This window comes from Musa acuminata, chromosome BXJ1-10 (assembly GCF_036884655.1).
Source record: "Musa acuminata AAA Group cultivar baxijiao chromosome BXJ1-10, Cavendish_Baxijiao_AAA, whole genome shotgun sequence".
Lineage (NCBI taxonomy): Eukaryota > Viridiplantae > Streptophyta > Magnoliopsida > Zingiberales > Musaceae > Musa > Musa acuminata.
In genome coordinates, this window is record NC_088336.1 from 27336055 (window position 1) to 27362500 (window position 26446).

Genomic DNA, 26446 nt, shown 5'->3' on the forward strand with positions numbered 1-26446 from the left:
ATCACTTGAAATAGTATTTAATTAATTTTAATGATATTTTTATAGTTAAGGAGTAAAATTATGATCATAATTTATCTACTTACATAAATATCTTAGTTCAAAGCCATTGGATGGGATGATCTCTTCTTATAGTTATTTTTTCAAGATTTTTAAAATTTTCTATCTAATATTTGTGCCATCAGTTATATGTTTATTTTTTTTTTCAATGACTCGGAAGATGTAGAAAAAGACGTATCTAATCGATGAACATAATTTTAATTCTATACTTAGAAAGACTATTTTCATGACTCAATCTTTGTGAGTCAATTTTTTCTATGCATATGTTTTAATCAAGTGATTGTTTGGACAATCTGCCCAAGAAATTGCAATTGTAATTTCCATTCACTAAATTTCTGCGCCTATTGTCAAAATCTGGCCTCGAATACAATTACTTCATTAGCATGTGGAGAATACCACTACTTGATTGACACCCTCACGTGGAGCTGCTACCTGTTTGATGCTTGTGTTATTACCAAGCTTTCAATGTCTATTCTGTACTCCCACCTCATTCCATAATGAAATCATTTAAAGTGAAAATGAACACACAAGAACATGAATTATGAGATATATAAATGAGTTAATTAACTAATCAAGAACAATGGCGCAGATTGACACCAGATAAACTGTATCAGGGTTAGCTGTCTCCAGCAGACTGGAACTGGCAAGAGTACCTGTGACAAATGACAAGCATGGTTTGTGTGCCAAGGCAGCACATTGACATGCAAAAATGTCAAGGGATACACTTTGACAGCCAAAAAAGAAAATGGAAAGATAGATATGCCTGTCTTTAGGAGCAAAGCAAGAAATAGCATCGGATATACTCATGAAAACCTTTTCCCACAAGCGGCACAAGGCAGTACCTTGCCAAGGCACAACAGCAAAAGCACATGATGCTATGAAGCGGTTTTCGGAAACAAAACGCAAGCAAGAGCAAATGCACGACGCAAATGCTTACGACTAATGAAGCAACTCAAGAAATGAATCACAGTACATAACAGTTATATTGGGACCGTAAAGCATCCCCGTGTAAGTCCCAAACTAATACAAACAACCAACCCTCTGGTAACAAATAAAATTGGAAAGAAAATAAAAAGAAGATTAATAGAGAACCTGACAAGAACCAACAACTTTGCCAGGTATTACAACAGCTTGCTATCTTTCTTTTCCTTGGGAACATTACTAGGTCTATTTGGCACATCAGTTGCATAAATCTGAACAATTATGATTTTATCCCGTGATAAAATTACATCTCAATCAAACCCAAAGAAACAAAACCTACACGGCATGTGGAACTAAACTCAAATTCCAAACCTTCACACAAGAAGCTTTATTTTGAATCTTCTGAATCTGAAATCCTTTTGTTGTTTTTTCTCTCAAATACCTTCCTGTATAGTCTATAAAATTAACTAACCCCCATATATTGTACGAGATATGTAAAACTAAAAGTCATGCATCTGGCTCGCAAGATTGTTCACCTATCATTGTCTTGGATCTCAAAGTACCAACTAAAGTAGCAATTCCTGCAACAAAAAAATCAACATCAGGAAACAGATTTACAAAGGAAATGTACTTATCGTGAAAAACTCAACAAGAAGAATGACTCCATAATAACATGTTTGACTGGAAAAAATAGTCAGACTCAAAATTCAGCTCTCTGCCAACTGATATCGCAGCATCTTGGGGTAAAACATATGAGCAAGGGGCAACACAATCTCAGTGAAGTATACCAGACAATATACGGAAGCATAATAGAGTCTACTTTGAACATATCACCCACAGTCAAAAATGACTGCCATTGTTTTGTGTTGTATATTAGTCATTTGTTTTAGGTTGCATCTATATAAGCCTCTCAAAGCCTTCTAAATTTGTAAAAAAACTGTGTCCATATCTATTGAATGGCATGATAGCCTCTTAAAACCGTCAGACAGTTTAGTCCATGTTTCTTGTGTTGTGCAAATCTTTCATCTGAGTTATTTAGTACACTACCAGGGTTCAAGTAGTAGTCAATCGGATCCATTGAAACAGCAATACAACTAAATTATATATTGTAACATATAATGTCAATTGTTATATTTTGCTGGTTTATGAAAAGTGATATTGAGTTCATTAATCCAATACAAGGAGCAGAAGTAAAACAACTTTAACCCTCCTAATGAGTAAGAAGAGTTAATTCTCAAGCAACATACATGTAGAGATGTAGAGAGTTATTGCCGGATTTCTATGGTAGAAATTCATCCCAACATTATTTCTCAGAAAAAATATAGAGCTATACTAGAGCCACACTATTAAGTTCCCATGCCAATATGTGTCCTTAAAGTTTGTATTTTTAGAACATATCCATCTTGAACCAATCAAAGCTGTAGCCAGCCTGAGAAAGTAAATAAATTCTGAAGCACTGTCAAGCATGAGATTGTTGCCAATGTTGTCAACCTTTATTTCCCAACCCATAGGGGTATACAAGCGCCTCTTTTGTAATACCCAAATCCAATAAAAATTGACACAAACTAGCCCTGGTCTCCAACCCATTGTAAAGCAGCTAAACATTTTCTTTTTCACCATGTCCACTTATTGCTTCTAAACTTCATAGTGTACATTAGTTCTTTATATATCTTCCTCCTCTCTTCTCTTTCTAATGAAGCAAGGCATCTAAAATATGTCATTTCCTGTTCAGACTAAGAGATACAGGGTTTCACACTCCAGTATCGAAGTAGACTGATTAGTTTTTATGCAAAAATCTTCATTGAATGTGAAATCTGTAATTTATGCTTGTAACTTTAAATAAATTAGAATTTACACTACTTCTAAACTTTCTTTTGCTTCAGAATGTATGTGCTATCATATTTCCAGAGGTGCGACTTGAGGTTTAGACATCCATTACACATGAGTTAGTAGTCATTTGAGCTGAATTCAAAAAACTACATGCCACTTTCAAATTTTTTAAATCATTTGTGGGTGCATAATTAGGTCGAATTTTCACTATTAAGCAGTCCATGTCCAAAATACTGGCTGTTGATTTAGTGAGAAGTCTTGCTAAGACCAACTAGTCTTATGTCTGATAGGAGCCATTTCAAAATCTTCTAGATCTAGAGACCCACCATTGGCAGTATTTTACAGTATTTTTATATGAAACATGGTTTAGTTTTACAGTATTTTTATGTTTCTTAAACTCAACTCTTGTCAAATTTGTTATCTTAAGAGTTTTCCTGGAAAGTGATGGATTTGTAGTTTTCATCTTTTTCTAGATATCTTCCAAAAATTACCTAATCATAATAATGTTTCCTATCTTTTTTGGGTTACATTGAAATATATTTGATCTACCAGAAAGATTCTGGCAAATAATTTGTTGACTGACTTATTATTTCTCTATTCATAAATTAGAGAGTAATAATGTGTGTATACAGGAATGGTGCCAATGAGGTGAATACCATGCTAACCATTGCTCTATATTTTGATCTAGGTAGAATTATGAAGGGTGAGAGCTTATATGTTATACTGAATGTTATGGTGTTATCTCTTTGATGAGGATCTTATATGTTATGGTGTTATCTTTTGACAATATATAGATGATATACAGACATTCTGTCACAAATTTATTATAAGCCTAGCATCTTTTAGAGCAAAACATTGTTTGTATGCAACATTGTACCCACTGAGTTGGGGTGTGAAATCTATGTGGTACAAGAGCTCCAGATAATGCAGAAGTTGCGTTGTTGATCAAGGAATGATGCTCCAAGTATGCAACCATGGTCAGGCTAGCATAACAAAAGCAATAATGACAACCAGCATTGGGCATTTGTGATAGAACTCTCTAGGTAGAGTGGGATAGATAAGTAAAAATGATTTTCCTACACTCCTTTGATGGAGCAGCTAAAACCTTAATTGCAGAAAGCTCAGATACAAAGCTACAACATGTCCTGTCTCATATGTACTTCAAGGCAATGTGTAAAACTGGTGGAAGCAAGAAAAGATGACACATGAGAAAGATTCTGGAACATGTAGCTGACATATGCCTATTGTTCAAGAAAACAATTTTTAATGAAAGATGCTGCCCTTTTGGGAGCAAAAGAAGATCAGCCTAAAACAATAATCTGTTTGCACAGGAATACAAGGAAAAAGTGAATGACTAGCCAAATTTTCTCCTGGCCCTTTTAATGCTGAAAGAAGAATCTTGAAGATTCTACATAACTAAATAGCATTTTAATTGTTAGAGTCCTTTCTTCGAAGAATGGAGACAAGGGGATCTAACTTGAGAGGGAATGGTAACAAAATGAGGGATTCTGCTGGGTGAAGTCCTGAGACAAACAAAACTATGAAAACATTCGGAATCTCAAGGATCATCAAGAAAATTCCAACACACAGGTACTCAGTTTCAATGGCACAACCATCTACCCAAAGCACAGAACAAATTCAAGACCATGCCAAGTGCAGCAGGTGTGCAAGCCGACATCTTGTAAATGAATGCACACGATTTTCTAGTGCTTGTTCTAAATCTGATCAGCCAGGTTATAAATATAGAGTTTGTGTTCATTAAACGAACCATTGGAAGACAAATATTTCTGATAGTGAAAGCATTTTGACTTAGCAAGGCAAATGGGACATATGGCCCAAGCCATGTGGAGCCAAGAACCAATATTGCACACAAGAAGCTAAGTAGGCAGAAGAACAAAGTGGATTTTATATGACGATAGAATAGACATTCAGAAACCCACATGTAGCAGTGTGAAGTATTTTTCAGTGTTATCTACAATCTGCATAAGATCATGTTTTGATGGATCATGTTGACCTGTACATTAAAACCTGCCATATTTCAGCAGTATATATTATCTTCGATCTCTGGAACTCGAGTGGTGTGTATGAATCTGTTAGGAATCTAGCTATTGCCAATGAAGTTGCAAGTCATATTCTACCAAAATATGTTGTTAGCAGATTTTTGTAATGAGAATACATAATTTTAATATACTCTAAAATATATATGATGCCATTCCACTATGCTAATGTACAAAACTGAAGCAAACAGGCAGTGTTCAGCGATTAATACGGACTGTGAAAATTATTTAAGGACACAACTAGCGATGTTGAACGTTGATTTTGTACACAGAATGATGCAAGGAAGGGTTGAATTTGTGCCACCAGTTCTTCAATATCTAACAAATAATGTATGGTTAGCAATTCCAGACTGGGTATGTGCATATATAAGCGTATTCTAGCCTAAATTTTTCCTCAAGGAAACAAGCAGCAGCAGCATTTACAAACATCACAATGAAGAGAAAGATTATGTATACTAGAATTCCAATTCATGATTTAAGGCTCAAGGTTAAAACTATGAAAATTGATTGCAGAACCTAGTGGACTTATGGATTCAATTGATGCACGATATTGTTCGTTACACTGACAACTAAAACTAGTCCTTTCATGTTTCATATTTATCCCCATGCTCATGCCTATATCGTGTTTCTTCAAGGAAAAAGTATTATACACAAAAGCAAATGGGTCAGTGTTAAATAAATGCTTACCTCTATTTGGTTGTCTATTGTTGATGTTATAGTCACCCACATAACCTGCAGAGCTCTGGCCTATGATATCTGAAGGTGCATTACCAAGTCCATAGCTAAACGAACTAGTACCCCCAAGTTCAGAAGATGACGACCGCCAAGTAGGGTCTCCATAAACTGAACTGCCACCGTATAGTTCTGGATAGGATCCTTCAAATCCACTATTTGATGCAGCAAGGGTAGTTTTCATGGCACTAGGACCATTGCTCCTTCCAAAATTACCACCACCCAGATCGAAGTTATTGTCTCCATCTCCATAATTTAGATTTCCACTAGCAAAGCTTGCAGTGTTCCCCCCAACTTGAGCTGAGATAGGGGAAGCACTGCCCCAATTTAGAGTACTATTGCCAAAGCCACCAAGGCTCCCACTCCCAGGAGCCATATATGCATTGGAACTTGCAGAGTTTGTAGTATAGTTAAGACCTCCACTGCCCCATGCGTTACGAGCCATTGAGCTAAAAACTGAACTAGTATTTGCACTACCCCCACCATAACCAATGGGACTACTGTACCTAGTAGAGTTCCCACCGAGATATGGGCTCAAACCACGTCCATAACCAATACTGTTGCTAAAATTTGAATTTCCTCCAAAACTTGGCATCAAACTAGGTTCAAAATTCATCCCCATTCCAAAACCAGGACCAAATGAAGGGAAACCATTGCTTCCACTAGTAGGAGGTCCTAATCTACTGTCCATTCTCATCCCATAGCCACTGATCGAGCTTGGATTGTATCCCTGAGTATACCCATTGAGAAAGTTGTTTGCCCTATTCAGACCATAGGTATATCCAGCACTCGGGGAACGCATGTTGGGCCCTGGGGAGAGTTCCTTGGGAACAGCCCTCTTCACCTCAACCATCTTACCATTCAGCTCATGAAAGCTCTTAAATAGCACTTTGTCCACAGCATCCTCTGAGTCGTAGGTGATGAAACCAAATCCCCTGGGCCTTTGGGTGTTGTGATCGTACATGACAACAACATCAGTGATTGTGCCAAACTGATCAAAGTAATTCTTAAAGTCACTCTCTGTTATGGTAGATGGCAGGCCTCCAACAAATATCTTCTTGGTGCGACCAGGACCAGGAGAGCCATGGATGCTGCTGTTGTTTCTATTAAGGATCTGCTGGTCATCCCTGGGAACAGCTTTCTTCGCCTCGACCTGAAAACTCGATCGAGTTAGTGTAACTTCATGAATAAGTTGTTGGCCATCAAGAATTTTCAAGAGTCCAAAACTCATGAGACAGCATCCATAATCCATAATTCTAAAATTACAACATTCCTAATTTACAATGCACTAAGCATATAGGTTTACAAGGATAGGAGAATGGGAAAGAAGGTAGAAAACAAAAGGCTAGACGGTTACCATTCTTCCATCGATCAAATGCTTTTCCATTACAACTCGCTCTGCGACGGCCGGGTCTGCGAACACAACGAACCCGAAACCACGAGCACGGCCAGTGGTCCGGTCCTTCATGATCACGGCTTCCACCACCTCACCATAGTTGCTGAAGTACTCCCGCAGGCGATCCTCATTGGTGTCCCAGGAAATCCCACCAATGAACAACTTCCCAAGATCCGACTGCATTCTCTTTTCTGCAAATTAAACACCTTTTAAGCTCCAGTTCTCTTCGTCGTCACGGGATGAAGTATAATTCCGTCAATTGAAGATAAATACGCACAAAAGAATACAAGATAATGCTCCACCGATCAGATTGAGACGACAATGAGTACACAGGGAAAAAAAAAATCATCTTTCGTAGATGCGAATTAGATCCGATCGATCTTAACCAGCAACTCGGAGAGTTTTGTAGCACATGCGAGAGGAGAAGACACCAGACGTTAGCCATGTCGCAGATCTGAGGGATAAAAAGCCATCCAAGGAGCTCCCCTCAACTGAATCGGACAAGCCAAAAACAAAATCCAACAACACGCCGCAAGACAGCAAATGGATCCAAACCAAACCAAAAGAATCGGACGAAATCGATCCCGCGATCGGGCGAAAGCAAAACCCAAAAGAAATCAAACGACACAGCGCGTGCGCCCAGGGGCTCACCGATCTGAAGCGCGCACGCGCCTGATGCGAGGACGAGAAGAGGCCGGAGGCGTTTCTAAGATCTGGGCGGCCGCATCAAAGAATCATCATCATCACCATCATCATCATCATCATCATCATCAATAACAACAACAAACGAAAGCCTCTTCAGCTATCTCTCTGTCAATCTCTTTCTCTTCCTCTCCTTTTTTCGGCTTTCGATCAATAAATAAAAGAATTAATTACGGACTTTTTCTTAAGCTTTAACGATTCCCAGTTCTTCCCCAATTCCGCCCGCCTCATGCGACAAATGGAAGGGAGCGCAGCGGAAGAATCGGTGGTGGTCTTGACATCAACAATATATCTGCCTATCCGATGTAAAGAGAGAGAGAGAGAGATGGGAGGGGAAGAGTATATAGACATATATAAATAGGCGTAGAGGAAACGGGTAAGGGTGGATGTGGGGTGCGCGTGCGATCTGGCTGTCATGTGCTGTGTAAGAAATGGAAAGAAAAGTTGGTAAGACTGTGCTTTGGTTTGCATTTCTATTTGTTTATTTTTCGTTAAATTCGACTTAGTCAGAAAATTAAATTCACCGTTAATTATCATCAAACTATATTTAAAATATTATTTTTACCATCCTATAGTCTTAGTATAAATTAATAAAGTCAATAACACTAATTAATATGCGATGCAATGATGTCTTTAATCCTTAACTTTTGATAAGCGAATATGTGGTATGGTCTCATACTTTAAAAATTATTATGATAGTAAAAGATAAAAGATATTTTTAAAAATAAATAATATTTTTTAATCATTATTAATCATAATTAAAGAAATTATTATTTATGAATGTTAAAGAAAGAGTTATATACAGAGAATAAATTATGTTAAAAATATTTTTTTTACATATTTATATCATCACAAAACAGAAAAAAAGTTTTTATTTACGGATGGCAGAGGATAAATTTATATAAAAAAAATTTACAGATATATACGTATTTATAAGTTTACAAAGCATAAAAATAGCTAATTAACATTACTATAGATTAAGAATCTTTTGAGTATGTTATATATATATCATTTAATGTTAGTCACGATTATAGCCCCTAAAAAGTCTTTTATTTCTGGATGTTATTTTAGAAATACGATTTATGCGAACTTACCATCAAAATATGTATATTTTTCATGCCGTCCTTATAATAAGTGATGTTGGCATTCGCTTTGACTTGAATTAAATGTTTGACCCATTTATTCTGGTCAAATATAAAATCAGGAAATTATGTAACGCATTGTGTTTATAAAGCTAATAGTTCAAATTAAATAGAAAATTGTGTAAAATATTGCACATCTTTAGATTCTTTCGTTATATGTAATATATTTTTTGGGACATAAAATTGGAGGAGACAACATTAAGTGTATACATATCTTAGGATATACATGTCATGCCATGTCATGTATGGATATTTGAAAGAAAGTATATTACAGGAAGTCTTTACATGACGATCATTGATGATTTTGTGACATAACCACATAATTACCAAATGCAATTTTTTTTCTTCCATTAATTATTATTATTATCTTCAAATTAGATAAACATAAACATATATATATATATATAATACATATATTATACATGGTATTATTGTAAGCATTCCCCTACTTGGTTGTGATTCGTGGCTTTTGGTAGTAAATGGCTTTAAATTCATGTACATGTGATATGTGTTGCGATTGTATTCAGCCATCTCTTATTCCAATGACCACATTATCTATTTAATGCTTGTGGTGGTGTCTCCAATCCAATCCAATCCAATCCAATCCAAAATGGGAGGGAGCATTTTCTTCTCGTCATATTGTTATTAATGCAATGTTGTCAATGCACCACTAACTTTGTTTAATTTGGATGCATTATCTCTCCAAAATAAAAGTTTATTATCCATCTGCATTGTTCACTCGCTATTTTCGAAGAAAACAAAAGAAGCTGTATAATGTTGCATAATTCCACAGAAAGGAGAAATGCATGTATACATGATATAACTATCATTAAAGTGCTCGTGAATCCAAATAAGAAAGAAAAGCAATTATTGACAGACTTCATCAGCGAGCAGTGATTTCATAGATCCAATTATGTTAGCCTCTCACATTCATCACATATTCATAACAATTATTTGTAGCAAACAATTAATAATCACATAACAACGATTCAACTAATGCACATAAACCAAAACAGATCATTCACAAATGTTGTAATAACAACAGTACCGTACCACTTTGACAGAGTCACAAGTCCCTTTTTCAATAATAATAATAATAATATTATTATTATTATTATGATGACTTTATGAATATTTGATCATTAATAATTTGTGCCTTTCATGTTGAGAGTTTGGGTGTTTTTTAATCTCTATTGAGTGTTTGTATGATGTGTAACACTATGGAGATTTTGAGCGAATTCTAAAAAAAAAAAAAACATTTTCCCAAGAAATATATTTTTTAATATTTTTTCAATCGGCATTCTTATTATCATATTTTTCATAAAATCTCAAATAAATCACAACTGTAATTCTCATCTTTATTTGATGGACCGGTCCATAATGTAATATGATATTATTTCTTAGTAACAATGTTCTTAAATATACTTTCACTTTTGATTATTCTAATTTCTAAACCAATAAGGACACTTATCTTTACATATAAATTAATTTATATTAAATTTTAAATCAATCCATCTTGTAATGTCTTCATAGAGACATTATAAGATTGGATCATGAAAATCTTATACATGGTAGATTGGATCAATTCATCATGAATGAATCGATGTTACGAATATTATTCGAATAATCTTGTCAAGAATATTTCAGAATTATATCTCTTTTGAAAATATGAAGAAAAAAAAATCTCTCCAATGTTCTTGAAAATTTATTATATTTCATTTAAAAAAAAATATTATAATTTCCAGAAATCGATGTCCATGCTTAACGGTACCTCAAACCAGTTACCCGCGTCGTTGTTGTGTAACGAAAGAGGGAGGGGCCCGCACCCGACCGCAACGAACTCTCATCCAACGGTAACCCGCCTCTCCTCTCCGATTTCTTTGATGGAACCCTAGAAATCTTTCCGCTTGAAACCCTATACTTGGCGGGGCAAGCACTCAATCCTCCCTATTCTTCCCATGGTATGGCCTCGACCAGGGCAGGGCGTCCTCCCTCCGCTTCGCCTCTGCAGATTCGCTCTCCCCTTTTGAACCAGCATGATAGAATGACGGGCGTGTGACGGGGCAGACGCTGAAGGAGGTCGAGACGAACATTGGACGCTGCCGATAGTGCTTCGCGGCGAGCGGGAGCTTCTCGCTTAAAACAAGGAGTACAAGGCTGGAGTTTCGGAGTTGTAAGTTGCTGATCGAGGAGAATAATCGAGAAGTAAATGTTCTGCCATATTATGTGTTATCGATCTGCATTAGGTAATTCGAGTGCCGCTATCTTCTTTGCTATTCTTTTCTATTGTGTTACACTTATGATGAAAGTTGAATCTCGTTTGGGCCTTTATTTGGATCTGTTTCTATTATAGAACTAACAGCAAGAAGATTTTTTGTTTATTTTACATGACCAATATTTTTATTCTTTGAATGGGTAGCGAAACTGAAGGATCTTTGCCTGAATCAGAGAGAGGAGATGAAGGCATTGATGCTGCTGTTCCTGGATGTTATGAATTCTTAGCTGCAGGAGCTGCTGGATTTTTAGCTGAACCGGCAGCGCTAGTCTTCCCAAGCCTCCAGAGGCAGGCCACCTCCTCTCTGTGGACAGCTCCAGCGTCTTGCAGAGATCTTGGTGAGGTACCTAATTGTTCCTGATTTGCGTTTGGTGTTAACTTGTACATTTTGCTTTAGCTAGTTGTTGTATCATTTGGAATCCGTGGAAATATAGTGGATTAAGAGTCCTAGGAAACAACATTCTCAGTTCATCCTGTCTGACAGTCTGCTTCCTTTAGAAGAGGCACATGCAAATGTTGGAGACTCTCCAATCTCCATCATACGCATGAATGGTGAGACCATGAGAGTAGACTTGTGGCTTAGAACTGCTACTTGGAAGACTTCACCCTTTATAGGATTTAATTTGTTGGTGGCTAGGCATCTTGGACGATGTGAATATTTTTGTTGCATATTCTACTACATTTAAGGACCTCGGTGCAATTTGATGTAGGGACACTGATGATAGATAATAAGTAAAAGTTTTCGAGTCCATATATCTTCTACATGATTTCTCTTAAGATTCATGTGGGTCCGAAGATGAATTCTGGTTGCTCTTAGTTTGACTAGTGATATTGCCCTCGAAAAAGCTAAATGACAGGAGAATAGATTAATGTAACCAAATAGTTATAGCAGCTTGCTATTCTCCTTATGTTGTTGGGAGGATGGAGTACTAATTGTTGCACACACGCATATTGAATTCTGAAGCATATCAGTGTGATTCATGTGGATGAAGAGCTCTGTTGCTATTCTCATAGCTTTTCTTGAAAAGGTCTGGTTCATGATTTGGAAATAGTTCTGAGTCTGAATTGATGAAAAGAAAGCCTATTTCTAGATGACCATAATATGACTAAACCATGTGTACCTTCATGTTGATGCAACAACTTGGATAAAAAAGGTGCCTATTCAACATATCCTTTTGCTTTCAGTTGCTGAATGTAAATATTTAAAATTATAAATGATTGAAATTCTTTTAAAATTCCAAAGTTTGATGTATTTGGGCAATTTTAGTTGATTCTAGCTGATTTCAAGTAGTTCTTTATTGTTAATTTAGCCTGTACCAGTTGATATGATTAATAACCTACAGTTGATTTGGTTTCAAATTGTTTTTCCCGTGCACGCTTGTCTGTCATCTGCATCCATTTCTTCCAATCTCGTCGAGCGATTTGCTTTCTCATATCCAGCATTCTCTCTCCCTCTCTGTCTCTCGTCAACAAGAAACAACGAATGCGTATCTGCTTTTGCTGCCTCTTCTTCATCTCATCGGCAAGAGGCCTAAGAGAAATTTGGATTTTTAATTGATTATTTGAGAACAAATGGTTTAATTCAATGCCCATGCCTTCAATGAGACAGAAGATATTTCATTAACAAAATAAAAAAAAGCTTTCGGGAGGATGAAATGCATGAAGGGAACAGAGAATTTTGACCATCCTTCGTTTGATAGTTGTACATTTTATAAGGAGATGATAAAGATGAGGTTCCAAAGGCCTAAAATTCCTAATGCTTGGACCATTCTGAGATCAAGCATTGAAATATCCTTTCAATCACTTGTTGCTATTTAACTAATGTCATTTTTTTTTGTCATATTCTCAGAGCATTCTTTGGATAAAATGAACAAAAGAAAGGAAATCCTCAAGGTACTGTTGAGGAATTATGACAATGTCCATTATTTTCACTTTCTTGATCTAATATGATTTATTTGGCTCTTCTTTGCTGCAGCTTCTTGAGGCATTTACACAACTTTGCTTGGTTTATGCACTATTGGATGGTTAGGAACTGAGGAGGGAGTCTTACGACAAATTTGACATGCAAAACCTGAGCACATTACAATCATGGACTTGAGGACTTTAATCTTTGCTGCCGTAGGCACTTTTCATTGTCAAAAGCCAAGCACATTTCACTGTCAAAAGCCAGACATCTATACCAAATAGAGAACAGCAGTCAAGGGATCAAACCAAGCATTACAGTATAGAATAAGGTGTACTGATCTGGGTTTCATTTGCGATGCCAAACACTGGTATAGTCACTCACAAGCTGATGAAAGGTCAGAAGACAACCTCGATATGGCTTGATTCAATACCTTTCAAACTCACATTTCTTGGAGCTTGTTTTTGACATTGCTAAACTTTGTGAAGCATCTTTAGAAGTCTAAAAGGACAATGCACATCCAAAGACCTTGATTGAGTTTGTCTAACAGTGAACTCCCTCACAGGAGTGAACCGATACTCGAGCTCGTAGTTAGAAGACCGGACATCCTTCAACCGATATCCCAGGTGCGGTTGGACATGATGCCAAAGGGCAGTGATCGAGCTCTGTGCCCCACCACTTCAGATTGTGATCCTGATTCTGAAGAGCAAAGAACAGCAGCACACCCATGAACGCTGTCCCTGCATCCAAAGCTGCAGATAAGACATAGTTGTACTTTTGCCACCAGCCCTTTCGATACCGGAAAACAAAGTAATTGAAGATGGTCCCTGTGATGAGCCAGCTAGCTATGTTGGTTGGGGTTGCAGGTGGCATTCCAGCAAAGCCATAAGAGATGACAGGTATATTGATGAGAGGGATCCACTTCTTCTCTGGAAAGATTTTGCTCAATACCCACACCGGAACAGGTAAGACAGCTCCAACGAGGAATAACCACACCAGGTTCCTATACAGCCCGCCATGGCCAAATAGGCGTCCCGGGCCGATAAGGCCCCATATGACAGAAGCATCAAAAGTAACTCTATACTTGGGGCAGGTCCAGGGGCTATCAGGGTGCAGTGATTCAACATCACAGATATTCTCAATGCTTTCAAGCATCCACCAAGCCACCCCAAGGTTCACAACTCCAGCAACAACAGTTCCAACAAGCTGACAGAAAGAAAAACCAAAAAAGTCAGATATAGACACTGCTATCCCTTTGATAATGTTCTTTTAGTGCAGTTTGTGGATCACCTGAGCTGTGTACATGCACCTAGGTGGAATCTTCATGTAATGGCCAAGCTTTAAATCTGAAAGGAAGGAAAGGGCATGGATGGTGCTGATTCTACCATATATCTTGAACAGCAGGTTGGCGATAGGTTTGCCCGGAAGGACATATCCAATCATGAACTGCGCTATGATATCATATCCAGGTTGCTGCAACCCATCACAAGGAAGGCATTTGTTACAATTGAGTGCTTTCCATATATTCATTCATGTAGCAATATGAAAGATTTCATCGGCTACTTGAGAAATGTATTTTTCACATATGCATATGGTCTCTATGTAAACAATGCATTGGGTTATTGGCACTATAATATGATATCCGTAGTTCCAGAATTTAGTGAAGGTTTGTATACCTGATTTGTGGTTGCTTGAATGACACCAATGGGAAGTGTGACAATCCAAGCCAAGCCAAAAGCAAATATCATACCCCACCAAGGCAGCTGCACCTCCTCTTTCCATATAAATGACATCATAAGTGACAAAGCAATGCTTCCTACCAGTAGAACAAGGAACCACCACTGAGGAACTTGATTGTATCTCCTCATCAGTTTGGCATGGATGTCCAACTTCACAGACTTCATGGCAGACTTGCTTTGCCTCCAGATGTCACTACAGATTGATAGCAAGTGAAACAAAGCAGTTCATGTCTCGTAAAAGAATCGAAGAAGGGAGTAAATTGCAGATTCAAAGCGCACCTTCCATGGAAGAGGAGAACATGGATGATGGTCGCTGTGAACCTTGCGAACCCTGACCCTATCGACAACGCAAAAAGAGGACTGAGATAGAGCTTCCCATAACTCTCGTATGCAGCGACGTTGAGCTCAAACTCTGGCGTCAGTATCTTGGTGGTGTCGTACTTGTGCCCTGTCGTAGTGAATAGCTGATTGGAGAAGATGGGGAACTTGCGCGCGTCAAATGTGTTGAACTTCCAGTAACACAATGGGACGATGATGTAGATGAACATGAGGAAACCGACGGCCACATTGAGGATGGAGAACCATGGCGTCACCAGAGGACTCCCATGGTACGCAGAGATCCCCGCCCAATCAAGCGTGAATGCACCAACTCCAAGTCCATGATAAGCTGATCCGATCTGCTGCGCAGTAATACTTCGAGGCCATGTCCAGCACACCCATGAGAAGAAGGTCAGTATGGGTAGGAGATAGCCCGGCAATGTGTAGTACGCAAAGCTTGCTACGAAGAACACGAGGAAGAATTGCATCCTGCTTGGCCCTTTGGATCTCGAGTCCTTCTCATGCAAAGCTCTGCAGTAAGTTTTGAATGGTGAGCTTTCATGGCCTCAGTTGTCATTAGTTAATGAGAATAATTGTGCGTTGCAAGGTTCTCTACATTAACGTAGTTAACAAGTCTTCCAATTAGATGATTGTGATCGAGATGGTTCGGATACCATCAGATGAACAAGTTCTGTTCTCCTCCTTTTCGCCAATGGGAAAAGGAGCATGGAACCATGGGACAAAGCATAGTGAGCTGGAAGAAAGGATTGGATTGATAGGAATCTGACCTGAAGAGGGAGACCTGAGCAAGATTGGAAGGCCACCACATCTCAGCGGGATCCACCAAATACCTTCTCATCATTCCAGCCCATCCATAACCCAGTATCTGATGAAGTAAGAACCACATAGATTTGGTTTCAAGTACCAACTAAAATCTAAATGAGAAAACAGAATAAATGACTTGAATTCTCCTGCTATTTCAATGCAAAATTTTTCTTTTTCTTCTTAAATAGATCATTTTGAAGTATTGGACAGTAATCCATCAGACCTCACATCTGCACATTATACGGCTATGGATGAAGAAAATTACAGTCTGAGAAAGATTCTTCAAGTAAAAGCTCAGCGGTCCAACAAACACTAGAAAACAAAGGTACACAAAGAGGGACCAAGAAAATTTATGGCTCTCATCATGCAGGAGGAATCTTTTGATTTTCCAACCAAAAGCAAGCATTTAAGAGAGAAGAAAAGACTTCGATACAGTCCTCGGATAAGTGAGAAAATAAAAGCTTAGAGGTGAGAGAAGCACAGGACAAGCTTGCAAGAAAGCTGCAGTATATTAGAAGATACAAATATGGGGATCATAATACGATATGTTGCAGAAAAGAAGGGGTCGAATTCACAGAAAGAAGAAAGAAGCAAGAGGCAGAATTTGCCAGTGTCTATATGTTCCATTTATTTCCGATTAAATTGAAACAGAAGATGAAAAACGCAAGCACAGTGGAAATCATGAAGTCTGATATGGAAATTAAATGGGGAAATCTACATGCAAAGGTGAAAGAGTGAGACAAGGAGGAGGAGCGTGCCATTCTTCCTTACCTGCGTGGTGAGCACAATAATGAGCGCACAGAGGAAGCTCAAACTCTGCTTGTAGTAGGCCTTCATCACCGTGATGGCGCCGATGGAGTAGGCATCTCCTCCGCCGATGGACACGCCGCAGTTGGCGAAGATGGTGATGATGACGTGCTCTTTGATGTTGAAGGGCCCGGGGTTGAGGTGGAACCCCCAGTTCCGGAACACCTTGACCTCCCTGTCGGGCAACACGGAGGCCATGAAACGGCCGGCGGGCAGAACCGCGATCTGCATGAGGATGGCGGAGATGGTGAGCGGCTGCGTGCGGTATGTGAAGAAGGTGTTCAGGAAGATGAGGAGGGAGCAGGAGGTGAGGCCGAGGAACCAGGCCCGGAACGTCATCACCGGGAGCGATGGGTCGTCGGTCTCCGGCACCACCAGCGCCACCTCCTCCACGGGGCACCTCTCCACCTCCTCCCCCTCCTCCGCCGTGGAAGAACCACCCTTGTTCTCGCCCTTGGAGGCCATCGGGGAGCGCAACTCTGGAGAGAAGCGAAGGGATGGGCAATGTACGAGCCGTAGAACGAAGGCAGGCGACGGACGCAGTAAGCAAGCATGGGATTCATATGTACCAAGTCGATTGCGTCAACCTCGAGGCGATACAACTTTCATGACCAATATACCCCTGATTTGGAGTTGATGGGACTCGATCGGAGAAGACAAGTCAATTTCCTCACAGCGCCTACCACCAAGTCGCAATAGCTTTTCATCCATTACTATCGTCTCCAGAAAAATCCAAGCTTGGATACATACGAATTTGAGGAGGACGACAGCGAAGAATTGGATTTACAGAGGATGACAGCGACGAATTGGGACGGAGAGACCCTGAGGGGGCAGCAGATCACCCAATGGAGGGGTAGTTTAGTCATTTAAGCGGCGCATGTTCAGCAGCCGCTGCGGCTGAGCGTGGGCGCCACGTGGAGCGCGACGACGGCACGCGTTCGCCTTGGCGCGCGAGGCTGCGACGGTCGGTCTTGCGCACCCGGGCACGCCGTGGCCCCTTCCGACCCGACGACGTGGCCACGCCACGTCGGCGGATCCACCTCTCGCTCTCGCTGCGCCCGCGGGGCACCGTACCTATGGGTCCTGGTGGTTTGACTCTGACCGCGGGTCTCCGTCTTCTCGCCTTCTTCATCGAAGAGGCAAAAGAAAAAGGGGAAAGCTGCGAAGGTCTGCACTTGGTCGCCATGGCGTTGTTCGTGTCGAAACAGCAGATCTGCTGCGCCAGATTACTCGCCTTCTTAGCGCATGTGTCACTGTTGCCCAAAGGGAGTTCATCATCAATTTCTTATGCCAACTGTGTCTGGAATCTATTAGCCGGTCAGTGCCTCTCCCACAAGCAGACATGCCTGGCAATGGTGAAGGTTTTATCTAGTAAATAACTGCTCGATGAGCCTTGCTCTGCTTGTTCAATACTCAATGATCGTAGTAAATGGTTGATGCAGCCTTCCTCCTTGCTTAGGAAGACGGGAGAAGCAGCTAAAAGCTATAGCCTCACTACCGGGAGCTGCTCGGTGGACAAATGTCCGCAGAAGCTGCCACTTCACTCCTCGAACAATCATGCACAGCTCAAAAGTCAATAGAGTATATGTGCTCTTCAATGATTGATTGATCTGATCCAATAGGGATCAGCATAATAATTGGATCGGATTCACTTTTCATCTCGCCAAAAGGATCCTTTGACCGAAAGAGATGTATTGGCATTAGTTCTTTTTAATAATTCTAAATCTTCCAAAATTCATATATTTAGAAAACTAGAAATCCATCTTTGTAGGTCTACCTAATACCACTTTGGTACATTGTCTTATTTTATATGTTTATTTTCTGTAGGATAATAGAGATACTGTAATTTAAAGATAAATACCGTTCCACTTATTAATCTTTAATCAAATTGTTGATCGGCCTTTAGTTGGGACCCAACTAACATAGGACACGGCCCATCTTGTTGGCCCAAAAAGGTTTTCATTTGAAATTCTACGGTCCAGATTTCTCCAAGCCGGGGAAGTAAGATGAACGTGGGCCGTTGGATTGATATCGACGCCCAAGCACGTCCGATCTCTTTATTGGCAGCATTTGTACCTTCTTTCGCGCAAGCAAGGACGAGAATGGCGGGAGGCAGAGTTTCGAGTTCGAGCCCATCCGATCTGCTCCAAAGAATCAAAGGTCGATCGATCGCGAGAGTGATCCTTCCTCTTCTCTGCCTCGTTCTACTTTAGATCGGCTTCTGATGCCTCTCTCTCCCCGCAGGTTTCGTCCGGTCTCTCGTTGAGGATCTCAGCAACGATCGACCTCCTTCGGTTGCCCTCGATCGGTACAGGAACTACTGCCACGATCCTTCTGGAAACTGGTCATCCTCTCATCCCTGCGGATCGTTTGTATTCGACCTCGTATTGCGGTCCATCCTGAAGTTATAGCTTCATATTCTTGCCCGATTTCCGATGGGTTTTATCGAGATTTCAGTTTAACTAGTTTGTGGGTGTTCTTCGCTGTTATGGTTTTGCGCATATTACAATTTTGGTGTAGATTATAACTAAATAACGACCTAGAGTTATCTGGTGGTGCGATTGTTTTAGGGTAGTCTAGGAATCTATTCTTTTCAGGGACAAACCGGCTTGTTCTTGGGGCAGAACCGAAGATTAAGAACTAGTAATTTCACAATATCTTTTGTTGATTTATGGAGATATTCTCAATTCAAGAAAGGGTAACTTGTCGTATTAATAGTTGTATGAAGACTCGGAATTAATTGATAAACAGTTCAGATGTGGTACACCTAATTGTCATAGCACATCACATTAATTTATTTACTCATTGTTTCCTCCAGTCACTTTCATTCGTTTGAAACAGTGGCAAAATGTAAGCCTGTGTTTTTCTCTATCAAACCATTATTTGGTTTCCATACCTTCTGTTCCTCCCTCTTGCTCTTTCTGCATATTGCTTTCAACACTTTTTCGCACTGCAGCACTTGCGGTGACAACTTACCAAATGGCAAGGAAATAATCTCGGTCGAGAGGGAAAGTCATGCATACAGATTGCGTAAAGTATCTTTCATGTCTATTCCTTCCACTGCAATTGGTTTTTGTCATCTCACGTAGGTGTACAAAATTCTGCACGTTTTATGTTCTTTTAATTCTTCTTCTTTCTTTCTTTATTTATAATCTTAGCAAAGTCAAACATACTGTATTATATTAATTGATTCTCTGGTTCCCTTTTGTTTAGTTGTCTTGTTTAGGGTGCTGCTAATAATACAGCAACTTTTACAAGAAAACAAACATGGATCGAAGAGAGACATCTACTACATGCACCCCGCTCTTTTCTTGGGTAGAATTTTCCTCTTAACTTCCTTACAAAATATATCAGACTGAAAATAGATACAATGTTTAATTATTCATTTCATTTTAACAGCTTTTTTTATTCAGAAACATCCGTTTATTTTATTGCATTAATGGAGAAGACTACAGATCACATCTTCAAGGCAACTTCATTTATCAGACATTTGAACTTAGGAAACTGCTACTTCGGTAGCAACAGCGAGTTGCATACAATACTGTTATTACTTGTCTTGTATTACATATAACTTAAAGTACTCTGTTCTAGCATTACTACAATTTTTCGAATGACTCTACCAATTGTTGCATAATTATGTTGTGTTCGACACATCTGGTTTTCCACTTAAAATGTGATCCATGAAAGTGCTTGATCAGTAGACCTCAACATTGGTTAACGTAACACAAGTACTTCAACATGATGAACTTTGTGAAACGAATTTAATAATTGATTGATGGTGGCATGCATATCATCGACTTTAATAGATGGGCATATTCATAGCTTAGACTTGCATGATTTATTTGGTTAAAGGCACAGGGAATATCTTTGGTGTGTTGAAGAATCAATTGGCAAAATCTTAAAGGAATTCTCATATCTGCTACAGCTATACAGAGTTGTGAACATAAAGTATGACAACTTGTAAACATAGGCTTGATTTTACATCATGATTTTTAAAATATTTTCACATTGAAGGTGGTGTGACCCATATTGGATGCTAAGAAAATTCTTGAATTTGCTGATCCAAAATTTTCTTCAAATATTCCCACATTTTCTGAAATGACAATGCAATGTCTACTTCCATGTCACAGCAAAGTGCCAACTTTATAATACTAGTTCATATTTATCATGTCTCCCATCAACATTATTTGTTGAAAGATCAGGGCCACTCATTTACCCTGTAAGCTCAAAACATGAACATATTCTGCTGCTTGATTAGTTAAAACCCTTTTTCTCTTGTGATCATGCTGTCCTCATGGAAGTAGATTGATTTTGGTTGTGAGCTGAATGTTGATATCCTCAACAAGGTATACAGTGTTCTTTTTTTTTTTTTTTTTTCACTTTCCAGATTTTATATGAGGAATCAAATATTGGTTTATATATGCATAATAAGTTGGTGAGCACCTGCTACACAAAACACATACTTTTGCATTTAAATATTGTTATATTGCAGAGCAAGCAGTTGTTGATCGGGCAATCAACAACATTTGCATTCTCTTAAAGTGCAGCCGTCAGCATCTCAATGTGGTATGATACTCTATGAACTTATTTTTAAGGTTTAGGATAATTTACTCTTTTGCCATTGCTTTTTGCTTCTTGCTGGTTAGCTTCTGTTGATTTGATTCATTTCCTGATGCAATTTTGTGCCTTCATTTTAGCCTTCTATTTCTTCTGTTAGTTTTCTGTGCTGCTGTTGGACCAGTACCGCCAGCTACACTAGCTGCACATATTCTACTTCTTTTAGTCCATTGTTCTTTGTTCCATATGTGTCCTTTGCTTGCCCTCTTTAAGAATATATTTCACATTAAACAGAAAATTAGAATGATTCAATTAGGCTTTTAAATGAGAAGTGTGGCAGTATTTAATGATTTTTCTAAGAAATCAGCCAACCTTTCAATCGTAGCACCTGCTTTTTAGTAGCTATCAACTCACAATAGCTACTTGTGGGGATTATCTAATTCATTGACTGCTACCTTTGACTCAGTTGCTTTTGCAGTGTGCAAATTTAACTTATTGCTACATTAAAAAACTAAAGAAACTGAAGAAAGAAATTGCTTCATATGACGATAGTATTACTGGACATAAAGACAAAATCAGTTGCATGTGAATTTTACTTTTTTGTTTAGCTGAAGACTCTGCGATAGAAGCATAAAATCATCATTCATAATCTTTAGATTGCTTCTACAGTTTGCTGCATTGCTCCAAATTAAATTGATGCTTGTTATTCTTGCAGGTGCCTGTAGGGAGAGGGTAGATCCTGATACTTGGACTGGTCACTGTCATGTTGATTCTTTCTTTGTATTACCCTATAGTTTTGATGTCTGCAAGTTCTGTTACACTTAGTTCAGAGAGCTATGATCAATCTCACAAACATTCATATGTTACCATCCTGCTTAGTTTTCTATCACTGTAAATGAAGTTCTTGATATTATCCTGTTGCCCATTTACGCTCATCATTCTAGTGAAATATAAGTTTGTGTTAAAGCTTACTTTACCTTAAGCCTATTTTTGGTTTAAAAAACAAACATGCCTGCTCTTTTTGAGAATCACTTTGTTCTTCTCAGATTGGTGATGGGTTGGTTGAGATTTCTAGAAGCTGGTAGGAAGATTTATTGCATAAATAGCCCCAGCACTGTAAGTTCTATTCCATATCCAAATATGAAGTTTACTCCCTTGATGAATTTATTAGAATTGGACTTTGTTGCAGGTCTATCCTATTCCTGTGTGTCTTGAAGAAGTAGAAGGTAAATGGAAGTCATCAGATTGATGGTTGAACAATTTGATTTCTCTAATTCATATGAACTTGACCTGTGTCTTAATGTTTTCGTAAGGATTAGATACTGATCAGCTAATCTGGAGTCTCTTGAAATGTTTTTTTGTACTCTATTATGTTAATGATAGACCCCATATGAATAACTTGAGATTTCTCGATACAGTTTGAGGTGTTGTTGAGGCATACTGGAATGCAGTTTTCATTTTCACTTCTACTTGTTTGGTTTGTCACATTTTATTGGCTACGTTGTGTGCTTTGGGAAGTATGAACAAACAGGCCTATGAGCCTGGTCCGGAGGTTCAAAATAGGGTGAATTGCAAGCAAAATGATAGCAAAAAAAGGCAACCAGTTTTGTTTAAATTTTCTCATTTAAGCTGTAGCATATTCCCCACTACCATTTTTGCCAATTTTACACAGATTAAGCCGTCATAAAAAATGCTGATTGTTTGTTTTTATTTGTGTTGGTGGTCATTCTAAATGTTGTCTGTTCAATTATGGTTTTCAGGATTATATTTTTAGGAAAAAAAGCTTCCAGATGATTATTGAAATGTTGGACAATGTTTGTAATGTTAAAATATTTATTTATTTTTAGTGTTGTTTCTTTTACTAATCAGCTGATAAACCTCCTTGTCATATCTGGAGCCTAATCATCTTCTGGATTCATCCAGTAAGTTTTTTTAATTGGTGCTCGTAGAGCATGGGTTTAAATGTTTCTTTTTATCTTTTTAGATATTGTCAGTGTTGCCAGATTTATTATTGTTGTAGAGAAGGAATCAGGCAAGACTTTCCCTGACAACTATTTTTCTTTTCATCTTAACAAGCTGTTCTCATTTGCTATTTTGTTTTACCTATTTCAGTGTTTCAGCGGTTAGCAAATGATAGATTTTGTGAGAGGAATCATTGCATTGTCATTACAGTGAGCAGTACTTGGTTTTAGCTTTACTATATGTCTCAATGTATTATTAGTGATTCATGTTTTTAACTTCGATCAGGGAAGAGGCTATCCGGATGTCCCTACAAGAAGGCATGCACAGAGTTTTCTGCTTTAGATTGTACTTGCATACCTTCTTTAGAAGCCATTGGCATGCAAATACCTGCTCTTTGACCCACTATATGTTTGCCACAGGTTCTTGTGCCTTCTTGTACAACATCTGCATTTGCCAGTGTATTGCTTGGTAGATTGTGATCCTTATGGCTTTGACATCCTGATGGTCTATAGGTTTGGTTCCATGGTATGACCACATTCATTGTTTTATGTATGTAAAGGTTAGAGCAAGTATGTTACTTTTATTATTAGGGATGTAAACGGAACCAAACATATCCTTTCGATTGAAAATTGTATTTCATAATACAATGGGAAATGGAAAATTTTGTTGATTTTTGCATTTTGCACTCACATGGAGAAAATGTAGCTTATCTTAGTGCTCCTAGTCTACACTGTCTTAACTGATACTTTCACTTGATCTAAATGCTTATGATCATTCTTTTGTTTCTTAAAGCAAATGGCGTATGATGCCAATTTGTTGCGTGTACCTGAGATAAGTTGGCTCGGAGTCTTCCATTCAGATTTGCAGAAGTACCATCTTCCAGATCGCTGTCTTCTCGAGCTGACATCTGATGGTCATTCTGAATATACTCTCTTGCTCTTTCATTTGTTTACTTCAATGTAGATACCTGTAAAAGGTCCAAACTGTGAGTTGCAGATAAGAAGAAAGCTGAAGCAATGCTGCTGAGATGCTATTTGCAAAAGGAAGCACCAAAATGGAGGTTTATTATTGTCATCCTTTTAAGTCACATTTCTATGATTTTGGTGGTTCTTATTACCTGTTATTAGACCAAATTGATTTTTTTCCATTCAAAAGATCAGATTATCAATCACATGCAGATTTCATAACTGCTGAACCAGCATACTATTGGCAAATGTCTGGCCATCATTGTCCACCTGCACTGAAACCTGTCTTGCTCTTGTGTTAATATTTAGATTACATTTAGAGAATTGATCACCGAATTTGCAGTTTTCATCCTGATACAAACTCATCTAAAATAAATTTGTGGTGGCAGGATGGAGCTGGAAGTCATGCTACAAACTGGAGTAAAATTTGAGATCGAATCATTATCTGTCAACTCGCTTTCGTTCTTATCAGAGTACATCCCCACGAAGATTCACGATGGAAGTTACCTATAGGTTCTGTTGTACACATGATTTTATTAGTTCGAGGCTACAAGGTGAATCTACATATTACAATTCTCTGATGATGCTTATGTTCTATAGCCGATCCTGAAACTTCTTGCATCATGTGATTATGTTATGTACATGCATGTTGCTTGAAATCAAGATTTTAAGGGTCATAAAAGGACATCAGCGGGAAGAAACAGCTAATGAGAAACATAAACCAGTCGAAACATGTAATCGATCATCCTGAAATGCTTGAAATTTTGTAATGCTTGGAATCTATGAATCATATACTGACATCACATCATTGTCCTTTGGAAACTGAGTGCTCGCTTTAATCTGAAAAAAAAAAAGGGGTGGGGAGGGGGGAAAGGATGTTCTTCATCTTACTTGCAAATCACCAGATACCACTTTTGCAAGAAAGTGAAGGTAATTAAAGGTTACTGGATCTAGCAGTTTTTGAATCAATTAACAACTTAGTGTTGCTGAAGGCAAAATGTGAAACCATAAATATTTAATAACTAACTTAGATTATCAATTTATCATATTGTGAATAGAAGTTACAGAATTTGTAAATAGAAAGAGTATAAAAAGAATTTGCAGAACGGTCAAAAAATGTTATAAAATAGTTTATTTAATTAAGATAGGAGGACAAAGCTCCTTTAGGCCATAAAACCTTTATGCTCACATCCTCCCGTACTCCTTGTTGACAAGAACCTCATGCACTAAATAATCATCATTCTCTCTGAACTAACATAAGTCTGCTTTGTTGATTTTGGCAGGCCAAGATGTGGATGAGTTTTGGGAGTACGAAGCAGCAAATGGTGCAAGTTGGTGATAGTGGTGATAGTTTAAGATGACGAATCCAACTTGCCACTCGCTGAAGGCAATGACTATAAAGTAAGATCGAATTCCCTATTATTCTTACTGTTTATGCAAAAGAGTTCCCCATCAGCGTACTGCGACCACTAACACTTGTCTGTCTGTTGTGCGGTCAAGGCTTAATATTCTGCAGGAATCAGCATGTCATCCAAAAGAAAGAGAACAAGTAAAGCAGCAAAAGCTACGGCCTTAAGGCAGCCAATTAATTGAACCCAATGCCCAAATATGTTGTTGGATTGCCTCCGGAGTCTGTGATGGCTAATCCTTGAGTCTCCAACTGATGGCAGATCACGTCAAGAATGGAGAGTTGCATGTGGCCCTCGCAAGACCGGTCTCCCCTTCATGCCTGTCCAAGTCAACTTAGGGTCGACTAGCTTTCCCGGATGCGGTAGTCGACGTTCAGGTAAAAAACGTACATAAATGACCATAAAAGAAAATATTTGGCCCGAGAATTCTCTTTGGCACAAATGCCCTAATCATGGAAATGCTCATCAATCTTATATTTTTTGCCTACCTATTCACGACTACAGGAATTAATAAGAGGACACATTAATTTGGTGAATATATATATATATATATATATATATATATATATATATACCCCTGAGAAGTCAATGGTTAATCTTGTCGCTACACGTTTGCATAGTTTAACACGTAGAAGTTTCATGCTGCCCAAGGAAGAGTAGGAGTGAATACTCTCGAACAAGTGGACGCGCGCGCGAACACACTCACACTCTCTGTCTCGCTCTTTGGGCACGCATCGATTCCACGCCCCTCGCTTCTTCTTTCCTTGTCTGTTTTTTATGAGCACCTTTTTTTTTTTCATTGCTTGCCCCCGTTTCCACTCTGAATCCCCGGAAGATGTTCGTCTTGTG

At 38.6% G+C, this 26446-nt stretch overlaps 3 protein-coding genes and 1 long non-coding RNA gene across 14 annotated transcripts in view; 2 read left to right on the forward strand and 2 right to left on the reverse strand.

Annotated features, from left to right (window-relative positions):
* Positions 1–1017: 1017 nt before the first annotated feature.
* On the reverse strand, positions 1018–8024 carry LOC135595877 (heterogeneous nuclear ribonucleoprotein 1-like). The gene is made up of 4 exons (XM_065087332.1): positions 7645–8024; positions 6955–7184; positions 5553–6750; positions 1018–1559 (listed from the first exon to the last, which is right to left on the reverse strand). The coding sequence occupies exons 2-4, from the start codon at positions 7174–7176 to the stop codon at positions 1486–1488; spliced, it is 1494 nt and encodes a 497-aa protein (XP_064943404.1). The 5' UTR covers positions 7177–7184; positions 7645–8024; the 3' UTR covers positions 1018–1485.
* A 2726-nt stretch (positions 8025–10750) lies between these two features.
* On the forward strand, positions 10751–13219 carry LOC108951556 (uncharacterized). Of its 3 annotated transcripts, XR_010480696.1 has the most exons (4): positions 10751–11083; positions 11257–11455; positions 12962–13005; positions 13088–13219. It is a non-coding gene; the product is annotated as an uncharacterized LOC108951556 (long non-coding RNA). The 3 variants fall into 3 exon arrangements; XR_010480695.1 differs by having other exon boundaries at positions 12962–13189; XR_010480697.1 differs by having other exon boundaries at positions 11268–11455; positions 12962–13189.
* A 118-nt stretch (positions 13220–13337) lies between these two features.
* On the reverse strand, positions 13338–17245 carry LOC135595882 (oligopeptide transporter 3-like). The gene is made up of 6 exons (XM_065087345.1): positions 16669–17245; positions 15861–15958; positions 15034–15603; positions 14692–14947; positions 14306–14488; positions 13338–14221 (listed from the first exon to the last, which is right to left on the reverse strand). Exons 1-6 carry the CDS (start codon positions 17167–17169, stop codon positions 13607–13609), a joined length of 2223 nt encoding a protein of 740 aa, XP_064943417.1. The 5' UTR covers positions 17170–17245; the 3' UTR covers positions 13338–13606.
* A 251-nt stretch (positions 17246–17496) lies between these two features.
* Positions 17497–26446, forward strand: part of LOC103968593 (meiotic recombination protein SPO11-1) — a 13560-nt gene continuing 4610 nt past the window's right edge. For 5 of the 9 annotated variants that reach the window (XM_065087350.1, XM_065087353.1, XM_065087349.1 and 2 more), the window contains exons 1-18: positions 17497–18059; positions 18147–18864; positions 18949–19048; positions 19661–19734; positions 19918–20019; positions 21197–21270; positions 21977–21993; positions 22308–22377; positions 22451–22487; positions 23246–23293; positions 23374–23432; positions 23509–23540; positions 23643–23748; positions 24016–24136; positions 24220–24283; positions 24578–24742; positions 25472–25589; positions 25689–25974. In XM_065087350.1, coding sequence (XP_064943422.1) covers positions 18711–18864; positions 18949–19048; positions 19661–19734; positions 19918–20019; positions 21197–21270; positions 21977–21993; positions 22308–22377; positions 22451–22487; positions 23246–23293; positions 23374–23432; positions 23509–23540; positions 23643–23748; positions 24016–24136; positions 24220–24283; positions 24578–24701 — 1182 coding nt within the window. In that variant the 5' untranslated portion in view covers positions 17497–18059; positions 18147–18710 and the 3' untranslated portion in view covers positions 24702–24742; positions 25472–25589; positions 25689–25974. Of the gene's footprint in view, positions 18060–18146; positions 18865–18948; positions 19049–19660; positions 19790–19917; positions 20020–21196; positions 21271–21976; positions 21994–22307; positions 22378–22450; positions 22488–23245; positions 23294–23373; positions 23433–23508; positions 23541–23642; positions 23749–24015; positions 24137–24219; positions 24284–24577; positions 24743–25471; positions 25590–25688; positions 25975–26446 lie in introns of those variants that run through there. The other 4 variants (XM_065087354.1, XM_065087357.1, XM_065087355.1 and 1 more) reach the window with 4 other exon arrangements.

Bases quoted from the DNA above. Each gene is read 5' to 3' on its own strand.
- LOC135595877 (XM_065087332.1), bottom strand. From the start codon at position 7,176: ATGCAGTCGGATCTTGGGAAGTTGTTCATTGGTGGGATTTCCTGGGAC. The intron at 6,751-6,954 runs GTAACCGTCTAG...TCGAGTTTTCAG, and splicing joins ATTTGATCGATGGAAGAATG to GTCGAGGCGAAGAAAGCTGT. The intron at 1,560-5,552 runs GTAAGCATTTAT...TTTTTGTTGCAG, and splicing joins CAATAGACAACCAAATAGAG to GAATTGCTACTTTAGTTGGT.
- LOC135595882 (XM_065087345.1), bottom strand. From the start codon at position 17,169: ATGGCCTCCAAGGGCGAGAACAAGGGTGGTTCTTCCACGGCGGAGGAG. The intron at 15,959-16,668 runs GTAAGGAAGAAT...TTACTTCATCAG, and splicing joins TTATTGTGCTCACCACGCAG to ATACTGGGTTATGGATGGGC. The intron at 15,604-15,860 runs GTCAGATTCCTA...AACTTACTGCAG, and splicing joins GCTCAGGTCTCCCTCTTCAG to AGCTTTGCATGAGAAGGACT.